The following is a 24,639-nucleotide window of genomic DNA, read 5'->3' on the forward strand; positions in this document are numbered from 1 at the left end:
TTCTTTGGAACAGGAGATCCTCCCCAAATTCCTTCCGATTCCATTTGTCAAGGCTTCTCTCTGAACTGCTGCAATGGATCAATTAATAATATAGAGCATCTATTACACGGATCGTTGGGATGACAAATCATAAAAGAATTGTATGACACAACCATTAATGGCATGCATGTACATTCATGTAACACTTATGTTAATCTCTTTTGTTGATGGTTGCAGCACAAAACAGCATAAACCATTTGGAAAAATCTGTTGCACTTAGAAAAAGCCCTGAAATTCTAGTACATAACATAGCTATTATAGAAAAAATATGTCCTTAGCAGAGCCTAGAGGGACCAATTATTTCTTGTCTTCGCATCAAATGCTCAAGGATCAAAGAGACACACCAGCCTGGCTAAAGGAAAAGTAACAGGACGCTGCCAACAGCAAGATCATAACATTTAGAATCAAATTTTAATACACAACACAGTAAGTTGAACAAAGAAACTGTAAAAATATCATCTTTGATGCTTCGGCCTTTTATATGAATCTGAAAAAGTCAGTACTATACAGGATCTTTTGACTCCAGCATGGATCTCCATGGGCAGAAAGCTGTGTCCACATACACAAAGCAAGACTGGGGAATTAACACAGTAAGCAAGCATGCTTTGCTTAGTCTCAACACAGAAAACTCCCATTGCATATTCTCTTTGCAAGTCAGACTGCAATTAAAAACAAACAGAAAAACCTCACAACAACATGTAAATGAAAAAGACATTTAACAACCAAAAATATACACCATTTTAGTGGGATGAGAACTGTTACTGAGACAAACTTCTACACTGACAACTACAGAAATTATACTCTACTCTTTATAGTTTGTGGGTGTGCATACAAGTGTACATATCAGTATGGTACAGCCCACCAGTGTAACCCAGCATAGGAAATGCAGTAGGACAGTTTTTTCTCATCAATCTGGAAGGCACTGTTTCTTCCAGCAGAACATCCCTTGGTTTAGTGTCAAGGAGCTGTAGGAGGCAGCTCCTGTGATTCAACCCCTCCCCTCAACAGAAGCACTGCTTCTTAATCCAGCAGGAAATAACATTTGCCAGGATTGACAGCTGTGGATTTGTATTCAATTCCCAAATTAAAAACCAACGACAAGGCCTGGTTCAATGGAGATGTCAAGCAAAATGAAGAAAAGAAAAAACTCGCAGCATTCTCTGTAAAATACAAACATACATACATGTTGGATACCAAATGCTGGGAAGGAGATACAATGCGATTAGAGCAGAGTTTCCCCTGAGTTTTTCTCTTCTTTTTCTTGAAACAACTCACATTTTCTATTTTTCTTCTTAAATATTATTTTCTTCTTACACATTAGAATCTATTTCAATAGTCATTTAAAACGCTGCAACAAATGACATGTAAAAACCTTCACCATTAAATCATCAAAATCTTCACAGATGACATTAATTATCATTCCATTCAAAGATGCATTAATTATGCCCTAAATATAATGGCAAAAGTTCTCATGCTTCCACAAAGTCACATGAATAAAAAATCAGAGCCCACTGTGTGCAGCTTGTATCAGAATAGTAAGAAGCAGAAGTGGAAAAAGACTGACCCAGTAAAGCAGTGTAGCAAACTGCTCTTAGAAGCTCATTAACAGTTCCAACACATTGCTTACATACGGGAACAGGGAGCATTAATTCACACTTAAGCTACTTCAGAAATCGGTGACACAAGAAAACATGGTGCTTTACTTGCTGCTCTTTACCTGTAGGAAGTGATCTTCTTCAGGTTTGTAACAGGAACACGATAGCCACATTCTTCTAAGATCTCCTCACAGGCAATTTCTTCTAAAGAAAGCTGTGGCTTGTCTACGATGCCAGCACAGAGTTCATAAGTCACTCCTACCACTGCAGGTAAGGGATCCTCCAGGCGAGAGAAACTCTCCTTGTCCTGCTTCTGGAAGAGCTGAGGATGTTGCCTTTCTACTTCACACATGTAAACAGCTTAAAACAAACAAACAAATACATAAGGAAAAGAAACAAGAGGGTTCTTTGAGTTTATTCGTATTCAAAGGACAAAACATGCAGACTACTCAAATTTGGGGCAGAAAGTTATCATGAGAGCATGTGAAAGCAGCAAGTATCTGGTGTGCTAGCTATTAAAATAATGACACAGAGAAAATACAACTTTAGAGAGCAAAGGATCTCCTCCAACTTCTGTAAATTTATTCTTTGAGCTCTATTTGTGCCTTTATCATTTGGGATGAGGCCATGCACATTAAAAAGGAAATCTAGCTCATCCAAGAAGTCTACACCCCAGAAGCTCCTAACAGCTTCCCTTCGTTAAGCAATGTGGCTATCAGGATTTAATTTAAAGCCGCAGTTATTTTGCAGGAAAGTTGGGTTGCACATAATGTACCATGTGCACAATGATGAGTCTTTCAGCCTGTCAACTCAGCTGTTATTTAGAAAGGGTATGAAAAGCATGTATGTTTGTTTGGAAAAAAAAAAATCCCCTTTTGAACATATAGTTCCTTGCACAGATTCCTGTGCAGAGTTTGAAAAAGACTTCTTGAATTAATCTACAAACAGCTGCCACTGTAATGCACTCCTAAAGAAAGTGCCAGATTTTAGTCCTCATTTAAGCAAAACCTCTCACCGATGTCAACTGAAATTCTGCCCAAGTGAAAAGTGCAGGAATGGATGTAAACACAAAAAATCATTGTTGACAAATCCAGATCCTTATCACTTAGGTACCACAGCAACAACTTTTCAAGCACTTTCTAAACCCCAGAAATTGGTGCCTGAAATTCCATCAGGCTTCTTGTGACAACTCAGAAGGGTTGTACAAGAGATCAGCACTTTGTGGGTGTTGTTCAAATCGGTCTGGACAGAAACATGAGGTGCAGAAGTGTGCCCAAAATTCATCTTTGTCCAGAACTCAAGATACCCAAAGCCGTCTGTAGTAGGTATATTTAGGGCCTTGAGATACAAGCATTTAAGGAAAAGCAGCCTTCATTTTTTAAGCTGACAGACACAAGTAGAGCTGTTTTCTTCTTAAAATGCAGTAAGGAGGAGGAAACAAAATCCTTGAAGGTTGCTTACTGTCGTTAATACACAAACTTTTAAAAGCTATGAATTACCATAAAAATGACAACTACTTTCAGGATCCCTCTGAGATGAACCCAATATTTTTAAGCTAGTGTTGCTTTGTCAGTATGGACGTATCCTTATCAGTACACACAAAATGGAGCAAAGCATACATTCCAATAAAGGGCTTAGGCACCAAACCAGGATATAGGTGAGAGTGTGGGAATGGTGAGAGTGTGGGAATGGAAATACCAAACTGTGATTACAGTAACTCTCTGTTGTAAGGCTGCTGAATCCCTGAAACCCCTTCTGTCATTCCAGCAGGCACCTGCCATCCTCCTTCTCCCCCAGCACAACTGGGCTCCATGTAGATCAAAGTTATATTCCTAGAAGGACCCAATCCAGCAGCCCTCTTCAGAGAAAAACTCTGGGATATGCCAACATGCTAGCACACTAGCAGCTTTTCTCTGTCAATAAGGAAGAAAACAAGCTGTACTAATCACTTCTTTCAAGAGTCCAAAAATCAATTTTCAATCAAGCATGGACTCACTACCACCAGGCTTGGAAAGGTTTGGACTGAATTTCTCTCTCATACAGAAGCAAAGCCTAGAAGATCAAGATGCCCTAGTACCAGGGACCAGAGTCCCTCAGGCCTCTCTTGAAGGTGGAGAACTGACTGCACAAGTGATGCACCCAAGGTCCTAAGGTAACAAATCAAACATCAGCCTGTGGTCTACTGGCTTAGGTGCACTCTTTGGATGGAAGCCTGAGACATTCCTCTTCCTCACTGCAGGCTGTTTGCTTACTGCAGAGGCATGAAGAGTTCAGAGGGCAGAAACTAGAATACAGAGTTCCTCTTCCAGCAGTCACTCACTCACTGGTGCTGCATCCTATTGCTTCCTCATCTTCTGATGGCTTACATTACTTTGGTCAGAAACAGCCATTTCATTACCATCATGAAGCTTCCTCCATCCTTGACCTCTCACAGGCCAGTCAGATAAGCTGCTCAACCGTCAAAATCACAGAATTGCAGGGGTTGCAATAGACCTATGTGAATCATCAAGTCCAACCCCCTGCTAAAAGCAGGTTCCCTAGAGTAGGTTGCAAAATGATCTGTTTGCAGCCACATCAGACCTCTGCTAATGCTGCATAAGGAAATGTGGTGGGGATGTATGTACAAAGATGGACAACTGCCTTCAGAAACAGCACGGACTTAAATGGGAAAACCTGATCAGCACACCACACCCCAAGGCAAGGCAAGCACATATGTCATCCACCACACATGCAGGGGACGAGCCTGCTGCCTGAGCTGCAGCTGTTTGCTTGCAAGAAGAAAGCTGTATTATCATCTTCCGTGGGATCCTGAGAGAGGCAATGAGAAGCCTTCGCTTTAATTTCTGCTCGGAGAAACAGGCATCAACGCAGACAGTAACCAGCTGATGGAAATAAAATTACAGTGCTGTGAGTAACAGGGGGACATGGTTGCATTGACTGAGCTGCTACAAGGTGTTGAACTGATCACTGGCCCCCAAGGCCAGGTTTGACATCCCCATGGAGATGATACAATGGACATTACTAAGCATATATCTATGCCAGCTTCTGCTTAAGAATGCCTCAAAGAGAGCAACAGCTACGTGAGTGATTTTACGCAGCTGGCAAATAAAAGGCACTGAACTACTAATAAACAGATAAACAAATTCCTTATAATAATCAATATAGTGCTTCCTGAGAAATAAACACTATTATTACAACAGTGTGGCACAAAACTGAGCCTGTCAATCACTGCTGGTAAGTAAGGACAGCATGACACCACCCCAGAAAGTTTCCAATGAAGTCTATCACAAACAATCTTGAAATGGTTTCTTAGCAACAGTCAGTGAAATATCTTGTGAATTTTTTAATTTAAGATTCAGACAATATGCATTTCATTTTTAACTTCCAAAAACTAAATATTGCTTTGCATAAAAATAACTGATTCAAAAGCCAGAAAATACAGTATATTAACTTATATTCCTAATAATGTCCCATTACATGAAACTGTCATTGTATGGATGAAGCTGATTTTCTCATATTTTCAGTTTCCAAGTGTATAACACATAAAAAAACACAAGCTACTTTAAAAAAAAAAAGGACCATTGCAATTCTAAACAAAAGCTGGCAGCTAGGTAGGTCAAGAATCAGCTTCAAATAAGAGTAACTCATTGCATGAGCTGTTTGAAACATCCCCAGAAGAGGACAAAGGCATTCCCAAAAGCAGGGTGTGAGGCTACCCTCATCATTCGTTTCATCTGTAATGGAAATTTCCTTGGTTAGAAATTCCAACTTGCTGAAAAGGGTGGGCTGCTGCACAAAGAATGGAATATAGAACAAAGATTTTATCACCACAGATGCACCAACTTTTAACTGCTAAATCCTTAAAAGCTTGCTTTGCTAGAGAGCAAAAGTGAATCTAAAAAAAGAGGATTACCTGGGCGGAACTGCTTCACCACTACAAAGCACTGCCGAGAAGTATTGAAGATCAGGATCGACACGCTAGGGAGAAGATAAAAAACACAAGATCAATGCTTTATGAAGGATACGTGCAGCACTATAAACTTACATCTTGTGAATTTCATTTTAGCTACATAAATACATAGAAGAATTATTAAACCACAATACAAGATCCTTGACAAAGATCCATCAAGAGGCACAGATAATGGGTCATGTTCCCAAAGCCCAAATTAAGTCACTTTTGCCTTCCGTCGTGCAGATAAAGCAATCTGCCAATCGATTCCTTCTTCCCAACAACAAGACCCAACCTAGTAAAACATCTATTTGATAGCAACAAGTCAAAAATTCCACAAAACCAAGACCATTTTATTCCCTCCTATAAGGCTCATATTAGAATACTCTAATTTTTAAGCACCGTCCAGCCCTGAAACCAGACTTCTGTATAAGCACAGAAGATATCTGATCTGCGGCCATTTGCTCAGCTGGGCCTTAAAAAAAGACACCACCAACTTTGTCTTAAATCTGGAGTGCTTTTAACCGCTTCAACATTCTATGGTTCAAAAGTCAGATTTTAACCTTTCCCCTGTCCTCCTGGCTGTTTGAAATCCCTGCCACTGGGAAACTGATTCCAAGATGCCCAGAAAGTGTGGAGAATTGATCCTCCCTGCTCTGATCTCCAGTCAAGTTACTCCTACACTTTACTAGTTAAAAAAAGTTGGTAGCCCATCAAGACCTGCAGAACAAGTGCATGTTGTGCTTCTTCCCATAGCAGCACTCTCCCATTTGTTATGCCCCACTATATGCAATTGGAAATTTAATTCATTATTCTATGAAGTCTACAAAGGTTGTACTGCAATGGCAGATATGCAGCATTTAGTCAAACTTTCAACTTTCCCTGTAAAAGAGCTGTGCATTTATTTTCATTATTTGATTTTATAACTAAGTAGAGATGACAAAGTAACTGCTATTTGATGATTATTAAGAATATATGTTAAAGCTTATTACAGTAATATTTAAAGAGCAAACAGAAGAGGGAAGTCCAGATGCGAGCATTTATATTCACACCTGTTATTCTTAAAGATCAGTACTGCACATTGATGGTGAGATGCCATTTGTAGGCAATTTTTAAGCAATGATTTTAGCCTTTGGAGCTGTTGGAAGCAAATACTGAGCAACAAGCAAAAAGGTATTACTTCTGTTGAATACATATATATACATACAGCTGACCGTAATTCCAAGACAGAGCAAATTGCCTGAAAGAAGAGACAGCAGCAGCCCAGAGCTAAGGGGAAAGGGAGTAGTGGGGACTTCTGAAGAATGCAGTTGTCCTTTCCCTTTCTTCGCTCCCATCACCCCAGGCCCAATTTTTCCTTTGGCTTTCCTTCTTCAGCACGTCTCATTAAATAAATCGTACCAACTCATTAAAAGTGGCTCAGCTATTAGACATTACTTTTTTCCTAAGAGTCAATCACTTGAGATTTTTATGGAACAGATGGGAAAATTAAAAACAATCTGTCAGAATTAAGGAACAAGATCAAATTAAGCTGGAAAGGAGTAGCAGCAAGTTATTACAATTGTCTGCTTCTCACACCATCTTGAGATGAGAGGGTACAGAGATGGCACAAATCTGTAGAACTTTCTATTTAATTACTTTCAATTTTCTGAGAGACTGACAAACAATTCTGAACATAAATTTACATTTTTTAACAAACTGCAACACACAAGTTCTAATATTTCATGTCAGTTGAAGAGCCACAGAGGAGAAAGTTCAAAATTAAATACTTTAAGATGAGTGTCACTCTATCAGTGCCATTTGGTATTTTTTATTCCACAAGAAACAATAAAACGTGAAATATTTCCACAGGTTACCGTGTGTATAACTTAAGAGAAGCCGCTTGAAGTATTCAGGACAGTTATCTGAGTATGGCAGAAAGCTAGGGCAAGACTGTTCCACTGATCTAAACAGAAGATCCCCACGACCACTGCTTTCATTGATTTCCCTAATGCAGCAGTAAGTTTTAGTCATTTGGTCTGGCCTGCAAGATTAAGAAAGCACACAGACTGCTCCAAAAGTAATGCTTCCTATTCCATTATGTCAGCCAACAACACCAGAGGTCGATGTTGGTGGTATGGCAGCAGAGGATGAACCTTCCAACCAATATTCCATCTTGTTGACATGTGACAGACGGCACCAGAAGGTCAGTCTGACAGAATGGAGGCTGACATGGAGGTGCGTATGGAGCAAAGGTGAATTGAATTCCTCTGTGCAGAAAAAATGGCAACCAATGGCACCCACTGACATTCATTAATGCTTGCTGAACATTTACGGAGACCAAACAGTGAATGTGAGCACACTGAGGCAGTGGGTGGTGCGTTTTAGCACTGGTAACAGCAACAGTGGGCCACCTCCACTGGTACAGATATTTTTACGAGCACAGCTCTTGTTCATCACAGGCAAAAACACGTATCTAATGGTGGTGACTGCTGAAAAAGAGTGTTTTGTAGCTGAAAATTTGCTCTACCAAACAGTGTTATTGTGTTCTTTGTATCTACTGTATTTCCCATGGAAAGAAATAGGAGGCAGTACTTTTGGAGTGACTGATTCCTCTTCTACCATTAAAAGAGTGATATCCACCTAAATACTTCCTTTATATCTCAAAATACCCCTTACAAGAATGTAGAAGATGCCACAGACCTGAACAACTCCTCCAGGTTCTTCCTTCCATGAGCCTAGCACAGCTCTGTATTTACTGAGCTTACGGTAATGATGCTTTACGGCGTTTCAGCAGAGCAGACATTGATAGAGAAAAGACATTACAGCTCCACATGCTCACAGCTGAGGAAGGCAGGTGATGCTTCTAGAAGCAATGTAAAAAACCATGGGGTCTGACAGCAGCAGTGCTGAGGTAGGGAACTGATGATAACCAACATGTTTTTAAAGCGTGCACACACATACGGAGGGACAGAAAGTTAATTCTTTTGAAACACACTCCAGCCATTAAGATCAGTAAATGAGCTTTGCCAAAGCTACAAGAACCAGTACGTCTTGAGATCCAATACTAAAAGCATGCGTTTTTTCCTCTGATTTTGCTGAGGTTATGGGCTTTCCTTCTTGATGTTGCTTTTTGGGGATAGGAAGAGAATTTCAGCTTGTAATCGTTGGCTTTGTAATTTCTATCTGGACGGTTTGTCAGTTGTTGGCCCGGGCTACTGCTAATCCACAAGCAACTGCTAACACTTACTAATTGCTTCTCATGAGACAAACTTTTAGAAGGCTTTAATAAACAAAAGATTCATTCAGCCTTTCATTATTCTTACAGTGACTTTATCGCCTACTTTACAAACGCTCATCCACAAAACAAGTAAAATGCCCAAATAAACCCCAGTTAAATAATAGCAAAGAAAAGGACAAGATTCTCTTGTGTTTCTGTGAATGAAATGAGGCTCTCAAGGCTGGAGATGAGGCTTTTTAAAAGATAATCTTGTACTAATACTACAGTACGCTAAGTAATTGATGAGGTAATAAGGGCAAAGAAATTGACCTTTCTTTAATCATCCTAAGAGGAACTCAGGACCCTCCTTGTGCAGGTGGGAACAGGGTATATGTGTATGTATGTGTCACACAAATAATCCTAATCAAAACTGAATAAAGGAAGATGAAGCACTTAAAGAAAGACTGGCATTAACATGGAAAGCCAGAGCTTTCCCAACTATTAACCAGCCACTTCCACCTCCTTTTAAAGGCTAAAAATCTCATAATTAGTTGAAAACCTATAATAATCTTTGTGCTGCTTGGAAATGATTATGTTCCATAGAGGAGACTGCAGGAAATAATGCTATTTGATAAATGGGAAAAAGAAAGGAAAAGATAAAGGAGACAAACCCTCACAACACCGTCAGAGCCCGTGCCAATTCAATTCACATTCTCAAAAACAATGAAAACAGAACAGACAATGAAAATAAGATTCATAAAAAAAGAAATACAAGAATGGCAAGCAGGAATAAAAGTAACTAATTGATTTAATCCGTCCCTCCCCATTCATTATCAGCATATTTGGTATTTCGGATACAATCAGAAGAAAATAAATGCAGTGTGCAATCACACAGGTATTTAGAAAAAATGTACTCATTTCAGCTGGACAGCTGTGAATATGAAACGTACATCTAGCACTTTGTCCTTATATGGCCTCATAACGGAGCAAATGGGAAGATTCATGAATCGTTCAAGAAAGAAAGGTAGTAAGAAAAACAATCCCTGGGATGCGATACCATTGTTTAAAGCATCAATTTATTTTTGTTCTTAAAGTTACGTGCATTAAGTTTTCTGAACACAAAGCTGACAAACTGATCTTTCCCACCACTTTCTGTGTCAATTTATGACTCCGATCAAAAATAATTTTAAGGGAGGATTCATCCTTCAGGGAGACCTTTGTCACCCCAAGTTATTTCAGAATTATTTGGGGGGACCACGAGAAAAGCATTGCATGCATCCTGTGTTACTTCTGTAATCAGATGAGCCATCAACTTCACAGTTGCACATCCCTAAAATTTACAATACGTAGTATCTAAAGTGCTGTGTTCTTTCTTTTATCAGAAAATCTAGAGCACCCAGTGTCTTAAGCCAGAGGAAACAGCCCATTTTCAGAGCAGACAAGTAATAAAGCTGTACCCTTTGATTATTCTCCAGTGCAATTCCTCCAGTTTCCCAGAGCTTGAACTATAATGCAGAGAGTCCTGAGATTAAACGTGTGTGCTCGTACAATCTTTATTGGTCTATTTAAGTCTTCCTTCAAAGCATTTTACATTTTTCAAAGGCCAACACCAATCCAATTGGCTACTTAAAATGCAGCCTATTACAAAAGCAAAGCTATAAGCTCCTGACAAAAACATTCACCCTTTCATACTAATCACAGATAAAGTGGATTTGGCAAAAGATAATTGGAGATGCCTAGAAGACTTCTGTATTCAAATAAAATCTGAATGCTTTCTCCAATACAATTTAGGTATTTATTACTAAGTGAAACCAGGATTAAAGTGGCAGGATGCTTGTGCTTAAGAAAATTAATGTTACATTGAAAAAAATCAAAAGGAAGGCAGGTTTCAGTAAATTGAAGTGCAGCAGGAAGTTGTTTGTGGCACCATAAAGCAAGACATGTATGTTTGATTAATCATCAGACTTGCAGAAGAATGACTTAAGAAGTGCTAACAAATCCATATACGTGCACTTCTAAAACAATCTCTATCTAATTGTAAAGTAGCAATTAGTACCCAGGCAAAGAACAAGGCGCGGGACAACTTGTTTGGAATAAACAATCCTCCCAGCAGGCTGTTTTCATCTAACAAAGGAAAAAATAGAAAGTAAGTTCAACTGCAAAATAAATGAGACATCAAAGCCCATTGCTCTCAATAACATTCTTCAAGAGTCGTATCTTGGCCTGTATCCCAGGATACCCTTGGAAATGAAAAACTGCACCTCAATGGGATTCTTTCAACAAAATATTTTAATAAATAAATTCAGGTTTTATTCTAACTCGGTTAATTAATAAATCTTTGTGGGCATTAAGCATAGAGTAAGTCAGAATCTGATGGGCTTTTGTTCCAATTATTAATTATTTGTGAAACCACTGTTTACAAATGTTATCACATAATAAGACCACTAAATGATCTATCTAAAAGGCAGAGGTATGACTTCATTCTAAAAAGGCAAAAGCCAAAGGTTTAAAACAATTTGAGAATCCAAGGACAGCACACAGAATAAAAAAGCCAACCATTCTGCCCAAGCTAGGAAGGGATAAACCAGAAACTTCGTTTCATACCTGTCAAAAATCAAATATGAAGTGAATAGCAACATGTTCTCAGGAACAGACGGTAAGTCTCATCACCATTAGTGAGAAACAAATAGAGAACTCATATTTTACCAACTTTCCCTATTTCTAGAATAATCAATTTAATAGCTCCCTCCTTTCAGAGAGATATTTCTAGATAAAATCCACCAAATAGAGGCACTCTAATTAGAGAAACTTCCTCATTTTCATCTACTTTTACCAATCCCAGATGCTGGCGATGCCCACGTTACTGTCTGTAGATGATGTAAACACCTCCAGCACTCCTTTCAGACAGAAGAGGTTTAAGTCAAATCCATTCAGAAGCAAAGCAAAGACCTTAGATTTCACTGACTAGAAGAAAACAAACATGTCCACTTCTATTGCATAATACTGAAAAATACTTAAAAGAGAAATTTCTGGAGTTGTAAAAACTAGATGTCGCTAATTTGGCCACCAAAGACCTCCGTTTAGAAATGCATGACTCATCAACCAAAACTCTTATGTATGTGCTTACATTTAAGTATGTTTATTTACTCATGTAATTTTCCAATGAATCAATGCCCCGAATAAGTATTTTATCACCATCTTATCCTATTTGGTAGTTTATAAGGTAGATGGTGATTTAATGACAGCCGCTTAAAAAGGTAAAATCAGAACTCGAAAATCTGGCTTCTGATTTTGTGTTTTTCTGTGATAACTTTACAGCATGAAGTGCATTCAGTTTTGCCCCACCATACCATCACCCTGACAGCATCCTTGATAAACAGATACTGGCTCTAAACCTGAGCACTTCCAGTGACAGGGATTACAGAACATGCCTTTCCAGATTTTCTTAATGCCAATTGTTTAAAAAAAAAAAGTTTCTTAGCATTTCAATTTTGGAATATTTTCTGTACAATGCCATTCTTCCTTGTTCTGTCATTGGTTACTGATGAGACAGAAAGGTTCTGGTCTGCTTTCTAACATTCCTTCCCATTTTCCTGATAAGCAGTAATTTCTCTCTCCAGTCACATCACCCTCTGCACCAACATGCCCTGCCATCATTACTTTTTCCCTCAGCTGCTGTTTCCCTAAACTTTTCCTCATTTCTGTTGTTTGTTGAACTATATCTGGTCCATTATCTCCTCTACTATCTTTGAAGATAAGGATGAGAACTCTGCAGCTCTGGCACCCTGGAGATGTTACAAAGACAGAGGAGCTTTACAGCACAACATATTGCTGCGCACAAGAGGCACATGCTACCCAAGAAAGATTAATTTTTTCCTAAGCTGTAAAGATGCTAAAAGGCTGTATTTTACCCATTCTAAAGCTACTGTGATAATTCTTGTGCAAAGGAAGCATCTGAGTTAAATTTCACGGCATCTTATAATACACCAGGACATAAACCAGAAAAATACATGCGGGATTAAATTTCCATAAAGCCCAACCGATCCAGCGTATGAAATAGGAGAAGGAATTTAATCTACTCCTATAACATGCTCAGGGCACATGACTTCCACCATATCTCCAGCACTGCTGCTGCAGCCATCGGGCCGGAATAGCAGCTGGCTGCCTGTGGCTGCAGCAACCTGGGCTGCAGCCATGGGGTGGGCAGTGGAGCTGTGGGTAGCCACCCCAAGAGCAGCTTTCTCCTCCCACGCTGTGCTGCCAGGCGTTCTGTGGGTCTCAAGAACCTGTGGAAGACCACACTGATATCTTCTGTTCCCTTTGTACCTGCAAACTGATGGGAAGCTCTACTTGTCAGCTGCCTCTGCAGTACATACAGCCTGCAGCCTCCTCACTGAGCAAACACTTCAAGTAAGAATGAAGTTGCTTTTAATGAGAAATGAATTGATCTCTTACCTTCAAAGAAGCCAATCTCATAATGCAGCAATTTTATTTCCTCCCCTTTTAGAGAGATGAGAAAGAAAAGGAAGTTTTTTTCCATTCATAATTTTTAAGTCAGGAACTATTCCTATGACACTGTGACATGTTTTTGTAGTCTAACCCAAAGTATAACTGTGCATGTGCATTGGACCTTTGTTGTAAACTTCTGGGTCCTCGTGCCTTTTTCTTGTCTCATGACGTTGTCAGGGTCAGGAGGAGCTCACCTAACAATGCAATTCAAGCTCCTCAATTTTCCTTTTCCTTTTAAATGTAGTGTTCTTTAGATTGACATTTTGATAGTTCTAAATAGAGAAGTAGCCATAATTTTGCTTTATATCCAGTCTGAAATGTGTCCTAATTGTCAATTACAAAAAGTTTCCTGCTCTTGAACATTACTACCCCAAGCACAAAAGCAAGCGCATGACTCCGCACTGACCTTCATCTGTTCCCAAATTGTGTCTTTTAAAAGCCTTGAATCCGCTTAAGGGGAGCTGCTGAAACCTGAAACGAACTAAGTCTATTGCTTTATAGAGTAGATGAATGTAAAACTGAAGTATTACATTTCAGGCTCTTACTGTACTAAATATAGCAGAATTAGGATGCGGGGGAATATAACCAGAGTGAGTCTGGTTTTAGAGACAAGATTTTTGTTACAGACATCGATGACTATTTTGTAATACTTGGTCTATTCCTGTTCCTGACAGAATATCACTGTAAATGGGCAGAAGTAAAATGTCCTCCCAGTCAAGAGATTTGTTTTGAACACCAGTGATCTTAAAAAACAACAACAAAACTCTCCCCCTAAAGACCACCACACCAGCTGCTGAGTACTTTTGAAAGACCCAAGTGTAAGAAGCACCCTGCATTTAGATTTTCATCTCTTGTGCTCTGCGTGATTCTCTTAAAGGTGCATTTAAAAATGTGGAAATAAATCAGTTGAGTATTCGGAGGAAAAGTACCAGTCCATATGTATGTGCCAAAGAAACATGAACTGAAATGCAAGTCCATGGGACCAGAATTACAATGAATGCATTATTTGCAGGCAGAGTAGTGGCTTTTGACTTGATAGATTTCTTGACAAGTTCACAGTTTTTTGACAGTCATCAAATGAGAAATGTAGCATTTCTTAAGTATATTTAATTTACTTACAAAAAAAAAAAAAATCACAGAAATTTTCAGGTCCTAAGAGACTTTTGTGGATCACCTGAGTCAATCTCCTTCTCATCCTAGAGCTAACTTCAGAGCTAGGCTCTGGTTGAGCAATACTCAACTGACTTTTCATAGAATCATAAAATCATTAAGGCTGGAAAAGATAATGTAGTCCAAGTGCCAACCCACCCCACCATGCCCACTGCCCACATCCCTCAGTGCCACATCTCCATGGCTCTTGAACACATCTAGGGACTCCAGGTGACTCCACGTCCTCCCTGGGCAGCTGTGCCAGTGACAGACCACTTCTTCCGAGAAGAAACCTTTCCTAATATCAATCTGAACCTCCCACGATGCAACTTAGTTTTTAACAATATCGTTTTTGAAAGTCTGCCTTGGTAACAGTTGATTGTGTGGCCAGTAATAATTTTGGAAGAAAAAAAAAAACCAACAAAAATCAACTCTTTAAATAGAGTAGTGGGATTGAGAGTAAGCATAAATTGTTCAGCATACAAACTAAATAAAGCACTGTGGGCTCAAATTCAGATCTGCAGTAACTAAGAAAGAAGGGGGGGAAAAAAGGAAAATCAAATAAAAATGTACCATTTCAGCTTGCACCAGTGTTACCCCAGCTTGTGGATGTACAAAGGATACTGATAATGAGCCCTCCTGATATATGTTTAAGATTTTTAAAATAGGTGACTCACACCTAAGGCAAGTGAATTGACTGCTGCAGTGCTCATGTTTTCCTCTTTGTTAAATTCAATCAGCTGTTCATCTGAACAGTTGGAAAGGATACATTTATACGGAAATAACTCTCTTGCTAAACATTTTCCTGTATCAAATATATATTCTGATAAAAATCTGCTGAATATTGGCTTACGCTGACCTCATCCAAAAGGAGAAAAAACACTGAGGTCCCAGAGGAGCCCAGAGCACAAGCTCTCAGTTTACTGTCATACAGCACGTATCAACTGTACGGAAATTTATAATGCCCTTATATGTGTATTTTGCAGATCTGCCATTTTAATCTGTAGTTCGATTTAGATAAACAGGTTTTTTTGTTGTTGTTTTTTGTTTTTGTTTTTTTTAATGAAGCATTTAATGGTATTACAGCATTTTCAGAAAAAAAAAAAAAAAGCACTTTTGAAAAAGGTGTCTTAAATTTGGAAACTCCTACAATCTTCCTGAATGAGACCATCACTTCCTAACTTCATGCACTAGGCAATCATCATCAACAGCACGTGTGTCATGGAAACTGCTCTTCTCCAATATCTTATCCTTCATTAAGGCCCTTAAACCCGTAAGGGCCCTCTAAGTATATATTCCTCTACACACTTCAGCAGATGGAAATGACTTTTCCTTACAACTAGCATCACAGCTATCTTACAAAGATACAGTAAAACACAGTTTATCAAAAGCTGACAAGGAATTCTTGACTAATCCATTTGATAATAATTGACTTTCCATTCACAAAGAAAGATTATGCAAAAGCATGGATTTCCTATGCAGAAAGTTCACATTATTACCTTTGATTTCAGAAGTTGCCATGAATTTACTTGCGAAAGAGCATTAGGCATTCTGCAGTTCAACAGTGATCGCTAATAAGTTTGGATGGCAGCTGTTGTACATCTGAAGCTAACAAATGTTATGTGGCCAGAGATGACTGGCACGACATGTGTCTGTAGCCTTTTTATACAGTTATGTACTCAACTATTTTAAAAATGTTCACAAAAGTCCTTCAGAAATACCGTTCTCAACAAGTTCATGGAAAAACAAGCCTTTCATATTTACCCCGCTCAGTTAGTTGTATATGCTCACACATTATCGCACAGTGACACAAAAGTAATGACAAGTTATTTTTCTGGAAGTCATGCCCTCCTTAGCACTCTGACTAGAAGCTGGATTCACTTTCTTGAAAGTACAAGGCATATATTAAATTTCCAGCAATCCATTATCATTTCAGCCTTTGTATCTGTGATCATAAATCCCAGCACATGCCCACATGGACAAAGTGCAAAGACAGAACAGTCTTCCAGGCAAATTCCAAAAGCAAGTGTAAAGTAATGAAATATCACTCTCTTTTCTGTTTTTAACCTTAAGCAGTAGAAGCTTTTTTAAATTTTCAATTTAATATTTTCATAGACATCCTGAAAGCCTTATGTTCATAATCTTTATGCTGATAGAAAGTGTCACTATCACCAAAGTGATGCAAATATCCACCTCAGGAACCTACAAAAAAATATAATCACTCTAAGGACTGAGAAGGTTCTGACAGAAAAATTTCAGAAAATACAAATGATTTTACTGACTTCATACAGAAGAAGAATACATCCCTCAGGATGACTCTGATTGTTCCAGCTACTTTTGCAGTAAGTGCTTTGCTACATTTTTACATGAATCCATTCAGAAAGGCTTTTTCCAGAGAAAAGTTGCTACTTTTGCTTTTTATTTTTCTATTTTCCAACACTTGAATTTTCAGTGACTAGATCATACCTTTGTACAATGTAAAAAGTCAAATATTTTATTATTAAATAAGTCTGAGACTGAGTCTCTCTCATACATACTCTATTTGCTATTATTTTGCACGAACTGATATTTAAAGTCAGGAGTTAATTTCTTTTTTTTCTTAATAGGAGAAATAAAATTGGAAAGACAGAAGAAAGCCGAAGGCCATCCATTCCAAGTTAAAGGAAAAGAAAGACAGAGAGCTGTTGGAGAGGGTCCAGAGGAGAGCCACAAAGATGATCAGGGGACTGGAGCACCTCCCCTGTGAAGACAGGCTGAGGGAGCTGGGCTTGTTCAGCCTGGAGGAAAGAAGGAGAAAAGAAGGCTTCCTTCTTGAGGCCACCTCAAGAAGGTGACCTCATTGCAGCCTTTCAGTACCTAAAGGAGCCTATAAACAAGAGGGGAGTCAACTCTTTGAAAGGGTTGATAACTGCAGGATGAGGGGAAATGGTTTTAAGCTGAGGGAGGGCAGATTTAGGTTGGATGTCAGGGGGAAGTTCTTTACAGAGAGAGTGGTGAGGTGCTGGAACAGCTGCCCAGACAGGCTGTGGATGCTCCATCCCTAAAAGTGCTCAAGGCCAGGTTGGATGGGGCCCTGGGCAGCCTGGTCTAGCATTAAATGGGGAGATTGGTGGCCCTGCATGTGGCAGGGGGGTTGGAGATTCATGATCCTTGAGGTCCCTTCCTACCCTGGTCATGCTGTGATTCTGTGAAAAACGAAATATTCAAAACATTAAGGTTTGACCATTGAAAGAATACAGCGTGAAATACAACTTGAAGACAAAAGGAAGTAATGTTATTCCATCTGTTACCTGTCATGTGTCCTCATAAAGTCCCAAAACTTCTTAGCGCCATTCTGGGGAAAAAAAGTAATAAATGTGTCAGTAAAATTAATTCCAAGTGAGAACTGATTATAATGAAATTGAGCAAAAAAATTTAACAGGTGTGTTTTTAAAAATTTGATAGAGCTGATTTTATTGATGAGATTATTCTGGATTCTGACAGTACGTATTACAGACGCTGGGAACTATCTCAGGCCATTCCAAACCTTAAATACACAACGCTATGCTGACTGCTAACGTACAACATAGTCTTTGGGTCCAACTCCGGCTGCAGTGTCTACTCACACCCCCAATTCAATCACCATGTACCAGGAAGGTATATGCAGCTAAGTTTTAACCAGTAAAATAGCCTACAGATCTACATTCTCCCATGGTACCTGTGCAGAATAGTTCATCTTTTCAGGACAGCACCAGCTGAACTGATTTAGGATCCAGGCTCAGAAGGTTGAAGCCCACACCTAATTGATGTTTCATATTTTGGTTTCTGCTTTCCAGCATTAGGACACATACTGACAAAACCAAACCAAACCATTGAACATGTTTGCAGAGTTATTTCTCTGACTTTATATCCTACAAAAGGTGATTCTCAGGTAGCCTCCATGCCACTGTTTACCACTTGTAAGTCATCTTGCCCTCTGCTCTCTTAAAATGAGTGACACCTACCACAGCATAGCTGAAAGCAACTCCTGAAAGCACTTTCCCACAGTGACCACGTAAACACTTACTTGCACACATATCTATGTTCTGTAATAACTTACATCAGTCCATACATACTAGTTAAAAGAGACATGTATATACTTTGGTACCTATTTTAAGTCTATTAAACACATGGCAGTATTTTTCAGCTGTATAAATCAAAGGACTTGCCTCCTAAGTCAGGTTTAAGTCTGTGTCACAGAATAGGACTCGAGGAAATTCAGTCAGTTGATACCTTTTTTGTATTAGCAAACAAAAACCAGACCAGCTGAAGACATACAAACCTTAAATATGCTTCATGTGAAGAGCAGCACAAGCTCTCTGTTATAACGTATACTTTAGCAGATGATCAAACCCTAAGCAACTGGTTAATGATTTAAAGCAGGTAAATGCAAGCAATGAAAGAAGAAACAAGTTCAGTTGGTTGGTAAAGGTGCCAACCAATATAGAAAGGCTCTTCAGCTCTATTACAGATGTCATGACTACCAAGTACACAACAGCTGGTGGGGATTAGATAACAAGCACCCTGGTTCAGAGATTAAGCTCCTGAGCTCTATGAGTTTACCAAGCTTTTTGGAAGAGTGACGGTTTGCTTGCTAGCTGGGTTTTCCTTCATTCCCACAGCTCTAATTATAAACAGTTGTCCACCTCAAGAGAAACTTTAGTCTACTCTTCCATCAATGCCTGTGCATAACTTCTGTAGCATTGACAGGAATCAAATGTATGCATCAGAAAAGAAGCCATGTCAATGCTTAAATGCAACAATGTTGAAAGAGAAATAACAACAGCAAATTCTCAGGGTGAACTGAAATACTAAAACCCTTGGCCATCAAGCTGAGTATATCCAATCTGTTCCACCTGGTGACAGACAGAAGAACAATTTTGAAAAGACTGTGACACAACAGATATTTGCAACTTAAAAGCACAGGCCAGTGCTGTGTGGTAAGATAATTTAAGGCATTACATCCATAAGTTCTGCTCAATCCTCTCAGAGATTTATTTCTACACGTAAGACGAATGAATGTGTGATATTTTTTCTTGCTTGCAGACTGCAGTGCAATTTGCTGTTTGACATGAGTGACTTGAGGAACTGTGAACTAGAGGTAACACCTTCTATATGTACCTTCGTATCAGTTCACCAGCTCCAACCTCCTCCTGCCACCACAGGTAAGATACCTGCCCATCCATTCCCCTGTTGCAATTTCTCCTTCCCTTGACAAAAATATAGGTGTCCAACTGATGGAGATGACAGACACACCTACATCAAGGCTATCCTGGATTAATTTATGCTCTTAGTCCTGTGATATTACTTCCTACGGTATGATCCCAACAACAATCCTCCTGGCTTTTTCCCACCATTTCTTATAGAATCTGATTGCTTTGGAGTACTTAAGGAAGGGTTTCATACAGCTGAAGAAAATTAAACCCTGGAGAACGAGCCTTAACTAGATGGGATCCATGAGATCTGAACGCCCTCTTCTCACAGATGAGCCCCATTAACATTAGCAGAATCTACCTCATAGATATGCATGTAATTTTTAACGAAAAAAGAAATTTAGTATGTAAAAACAGAAATGAATCAGGATCATACAAGATAAATCTTTTTCTTCTAGTTTGTAAGTGGTTGGACAGCACATAAGGAACTTTCACTGGAACATAATTCAGTTAGTTTAAGACTCAAATTCAAAACAAGTCACAAATTAATTTCAATCTGTCCACTCAAGAAGCTGGTTATGATGGTACACTCTGACTGGACAATGTTATTAAGCTCTTGTCTGCCTACATTTGAATAAAAAAATATTTTATATGATCAACCTGCACCTGTCCAAATAAAGAAATCAATAAACAAATGAAACATTCCAACATCTCATTGTTTACAATGGCAGAAACTCAAATGAGCACCAGCCATGCCCTATTGTCCAAGCCAAATGTAATTTGAACCCAACTGTATGGAGTTGAGTTCCTATTGTACCCAATGTGTGGTTCATTCCTAACAGACTAGTATGAAGGTTGCTAATTATTAATAGCATGTAAACAGTTACCAATGATTCTTATGCTGCTTTACATACTTTACAGAACATTAATTCCAACCAGTTTCTGACCACCTATGTGAAGCTGTATGAAATATTTCTATCTTAGCTGTAAGACAAAAATTTTATTTGCAGAACTGATCAAAATTCATGCTTTCAAAAACTGGGTAGCCATGACTATTTGTTACATTAAACTGCCCCGTTCTGTATATCCTGTCTTCTGCCTTTGACAGCACTTCTCTTATCATCCCAATTACAGATCCCAACTGCAAAGAATTAAAAGATGCAAGTGATCAACATACTCTCAGGAAGCAGCAGTGTCTTTGTGAAATGGAAAGGCTCTCTCAAACACTTAATGTTGTTCATTTTAATACAGATACATTTGTTTTACTGTAAATAGTCCATTCTCCAATGTCTGCTAAGGAACAATCAAAGTATCTCTCAATGAAGTGTGAGAAGTAAGCATAATACATCCTTGTGAGGTCTTAACACTGACGCTTAGTACTTCACATTTAAAATAGATTCTGTTGTTATCCTTCAAAAGGGAAATGCATCCTTTCACATTTTATAAAGATATGTCAGCAGTAGTTTGTATTAGTTTTTATTTGTTTGGAATAGCAGTTTTGATACTCTCAGCAACACTGTGTAAGACATAGTTGGTTTGGTAAATCTTTAATCATAATGTAATCACTCTCTAGTTCTGTGCTCAGTGATCGGGTTCTGGGATGCTGCAGTGCTGATCTACTGCATATAGTATGTGTAAATTAATGAAGCTGTATTCCAGGAGAGGCAGCATATGAGACAACTTCATTCCCGGTTACTCAGAAGCCAGATTACTTACATAAGAACAAATTGCATAAGAAAGCCACATCAGGCCAGATGAGATGTTCAACTTGCCTGATACATCGCCTCTGACAGTGAAGGGAAAGTTTAGGGATAGAGAAAGCATACTGCAGCGCTTCCCCAGGACACTCTTTCTGACCTCTGACAAAAGGTAGTTGAAAGATGTCAAAAGACCATCCCACCACAAGGCAACCAAATTAAACACAGTCCTCTCCTTTTCCAACCCAGAAGAGCAAGCAGGAATAGCAATTTCTATTCTACTTGCATGCACAGTAGTTTGTCACAGGTTTGAATTGATAATACCATTGACAACTTAGAATCCCAACAGTATACTACAAGCTTCCCAGTCAACATAAGAAGAACTTGATCCATTTTGGCTCAAGTGATTGCAGGACAACCATGCACTGGAAAGTACTCTCTACTTGGTTAAGTGTTGACAGTAGATTTAAGTTCAGCAGATTTCACCCCTACCAGCAGAGATCTGTATGTGATGCCACCCATACCTGATCTGCACATTCTCCAGGAAATGAAGACCCTTCTTGCACCTGCTCTTTGCCATACTTACAGACAGGAGTCTGTTCACACTATCTATGACAGACAAGTTAGACTTGACTACAGCCTCTGATCAGAATACCATTCTTTTAGCCACCTACACAATCTAGCTAAAGCACCTGGACACACACAGTGCACCAGGGCCCTCTGCCTTTCTCCACTACTTTATGTCATATAATGTCTGAACGATGCAGTCACATTGTCAGTCTAGCAAACACAGAGGATCATGTTTGCTTACTAAAGGAATCCACTGAAGACTTAGCCCAGCCTAGCCAAGAAAGAGTGGAATAAAGACATGAAACGTTCACTGCCTTTGATCTTGCAGGAGGTGCTCCTCACATGAGAGACAGATGATGGAGTTTTCCCAAGGATCACTGCACTCCCATCAAAGAATGGGATCTCCTGACAAAGCAGAAGTCTTCAAAATTACAAATGATATGAAGATGGTGGATACGAAACAACTGTTCACTGGCTCCCAGAACTGAGAAGCACTTTGTCATAGAAGCACTTTGTCTTCCTGAAGGGCCAAGGCCTACCTGGCTGCTGAACTGGCCCCGCTCAAGGAAGCAGTGTAAGGCCAGCAGGCTGCCTTCCTTTTCTATGTACAAAACGATTAACTGATTGTTTCTGAAACACCCAGATGCAAAGTGCATTACACACAGGTTTTAAAATATTCTCATTTAAGGTTTAAACTTCCTGGCCTCATTTTTATGGAAGTTCTATTCCTAAGAGTAAACTAAAAACATGCCACTATAACAGACAGGAGAACATTCCAAAAATCTCTTTAAATGCTTTCTTTGACAGCAGGAAACAATTGCTACAGGATGGTTAGGACGAGGGTGTCTAAAACAACTCCTCACCGTGCAGGTTTACAGTAACACATTTCCCACAGTGCCACTGTAGGGAGGCTAGGCCACTTAAAAAACAAATTTATGTTAGAACTGCACCTATTTAAATGACAGCCAACCTTCTTGTAATGAACTCTGCATGGACAATGTGTGACTGGAGTAGAAAATGTATTTGCCTAGGCCCTACTTCAAGCTCCTCTTGTATTTGCTTCTTTAAAGCATTTGACAATTTAAACAGCTACTGAATTGAAAATGTTGGCCAGGAGCATCTCCTATGTTTATCCAGGGAAAGCTGCTGCTTGGACAAAGTTTCCAAGGACTGCACAGTATCAGCAAAGTCACCTCAGTAAAGGGCCAGTACTTTATTAGACTTCCTTACATCAGACTTTTCAGGAAACTAATAGCAGGCTAAGCAAGCTGATCACTTAAAATGCAGCAGATTTGTGTCCAAAATAAGCAAACCTCACATATGCCATTAAAAAGAGGGAAAAATATATATATCTGTCCTTGACAATGATTAACTTCTTACTGTTTACATTACAGGAGAGACAACAAGACGTTTGGCGACCTATTGTGATAGGCATTAAAAACAGGTAATGGGAACAGTTCCTGTTGAATGATCTTCAATTCAGTTAGAGCCCAGACAAAGTCGGTGTAAACAAACAGGCAGTTAAGGAAGAAAGGCAGATACATACTCACATGGTATAGATAAGCTACCTGGAGATGTTATGAGGGGTAAAATGACAAACACCAGTAATGATCCCTTAGATTCTACCAGTTGGACTGGGTTTAAAGTGGTTACCCAAGAAATGAATGTTCCACGTTTGTGAAAAAAAAACAGAACTCCCGCAGTTGACATAATTATAACATAGAAATAACTCTGCTACTCCACTTACTCCATTTTCACAGTACTAAGACAAAAGAACAGCTGATGTCCTTAATCCAAGGGTTATGACCATTCTTTAAGCAATAAAAGTTACTCTGTAGGTAAAGAAAAACAGGTAAGAAAACTAGTTGGCAAATAATGGTCTTTAACCAGAGCCAGCAGTGCCAAGCAAGTGTGCAGTCCCTGTTTAATCATTTACACATCACGAAGCAGTAAAACTCCCTACAGGAATAATCTGAGTTTGCTGTCTTCTCAGAGAAATACTCTCAGAAGAATTTGTGTATTTTTCTCATTAAATGCAAAGTTATTTTCTGCTGCACACTTTCCATATTCAACTAGAGTCGTAGAATATAATGAGTTGGACGGGACCCATGAGGACCATTAAATCCAAGCCCTGGAATCCAACTAATCTTCTATAAGTGTATTTATACAATTTGGTACCAGTGTGCTTGATGCTGCCTCTATCCAGGTGGAAATTCACATTTCCTTGCTGAGGAATCTACTTGTTGCCCAGAACTGCCCGGCAAGAGAATGCCAAACTCATCACTTTGTTAGCTGGGTCTTTTCAGGTTAATCCACATGAAATGGATGCCTTGGGAATCAAGTAACTGATTCCGGAAGACAGACAAAAATCTGTACCAATTCAGGCAGTTCCTGCAGCCTCTTGCTACTTTATCTTCTTAAGTGGTCTTAGCTTAATGCTTTTCACTCAAATTCACCTTTTTACGATCAATAAAATCTGCAAAGAGTTACATCTATAATAACAGTAACTCAGTAATTCAGTACTCCCTGGTTTATAAAATATCACTGAATCACAGAATTGTAGGGGTTGGAAGGAACCTCCAGAGATCATCAAGTCCAACCCCCCTGCCAAAGCAGGTTCCCTACACCAGGTAAATATATGCTCCTAAAATAGTAAATTATACCCTGACGATGTGCATCAACTGTTGCTTCTTCATCAACCAGTCACAGCTCTTGGAGTACACAAAGTGGACTTCCCTGCTATAAACCAAGCAAGAGAGGA

At 39.1% G+C, this 24,639-nt stretch overlaps 1 protein-coding gene across 1 annotated transcript in view; it reads right to left on the reverse strand.

The window, feature by feature from the left end:
* Window positions 1-24,639, reverse strand: part of NUDT14 (nudix hydrolase 14) — a gene marked incomplete at both ends in the record, with an annotated part of 49,133 nt that overhangs the window by 6,460 nt on the left and 18,034 nt on the right. Inside the window, 3 exons of the mRNA XM_079537941.1 lie at window positions 1,757-1,994; window positions 5,548-5,612; window positions 17,731-17,774. Of these exons, the coding sequence (XP_079394067.1) occupies window positions 1,757-1,994; window positions 5,548-5,612; window positions 17,731-17,774 (347 nt within the window). The remainder of the gene's footprint in view (window positions 1-1,756; window positions 1,995-5,547; window positions 5,613-17,730; window positions 17,775-24,639) is intronic.

Source organism: Tetrao urogallus (genome assembly GCF_951394365.1).
Source record: "Tetrao urogallus genome assembly, chromosome: 6".
Taxonomy (NCBI): Eukaryota; Metazoa; Chordata; class Aves; order Galliformes; family Phasianidae; genus Tetrao; species Tetrao urogallus.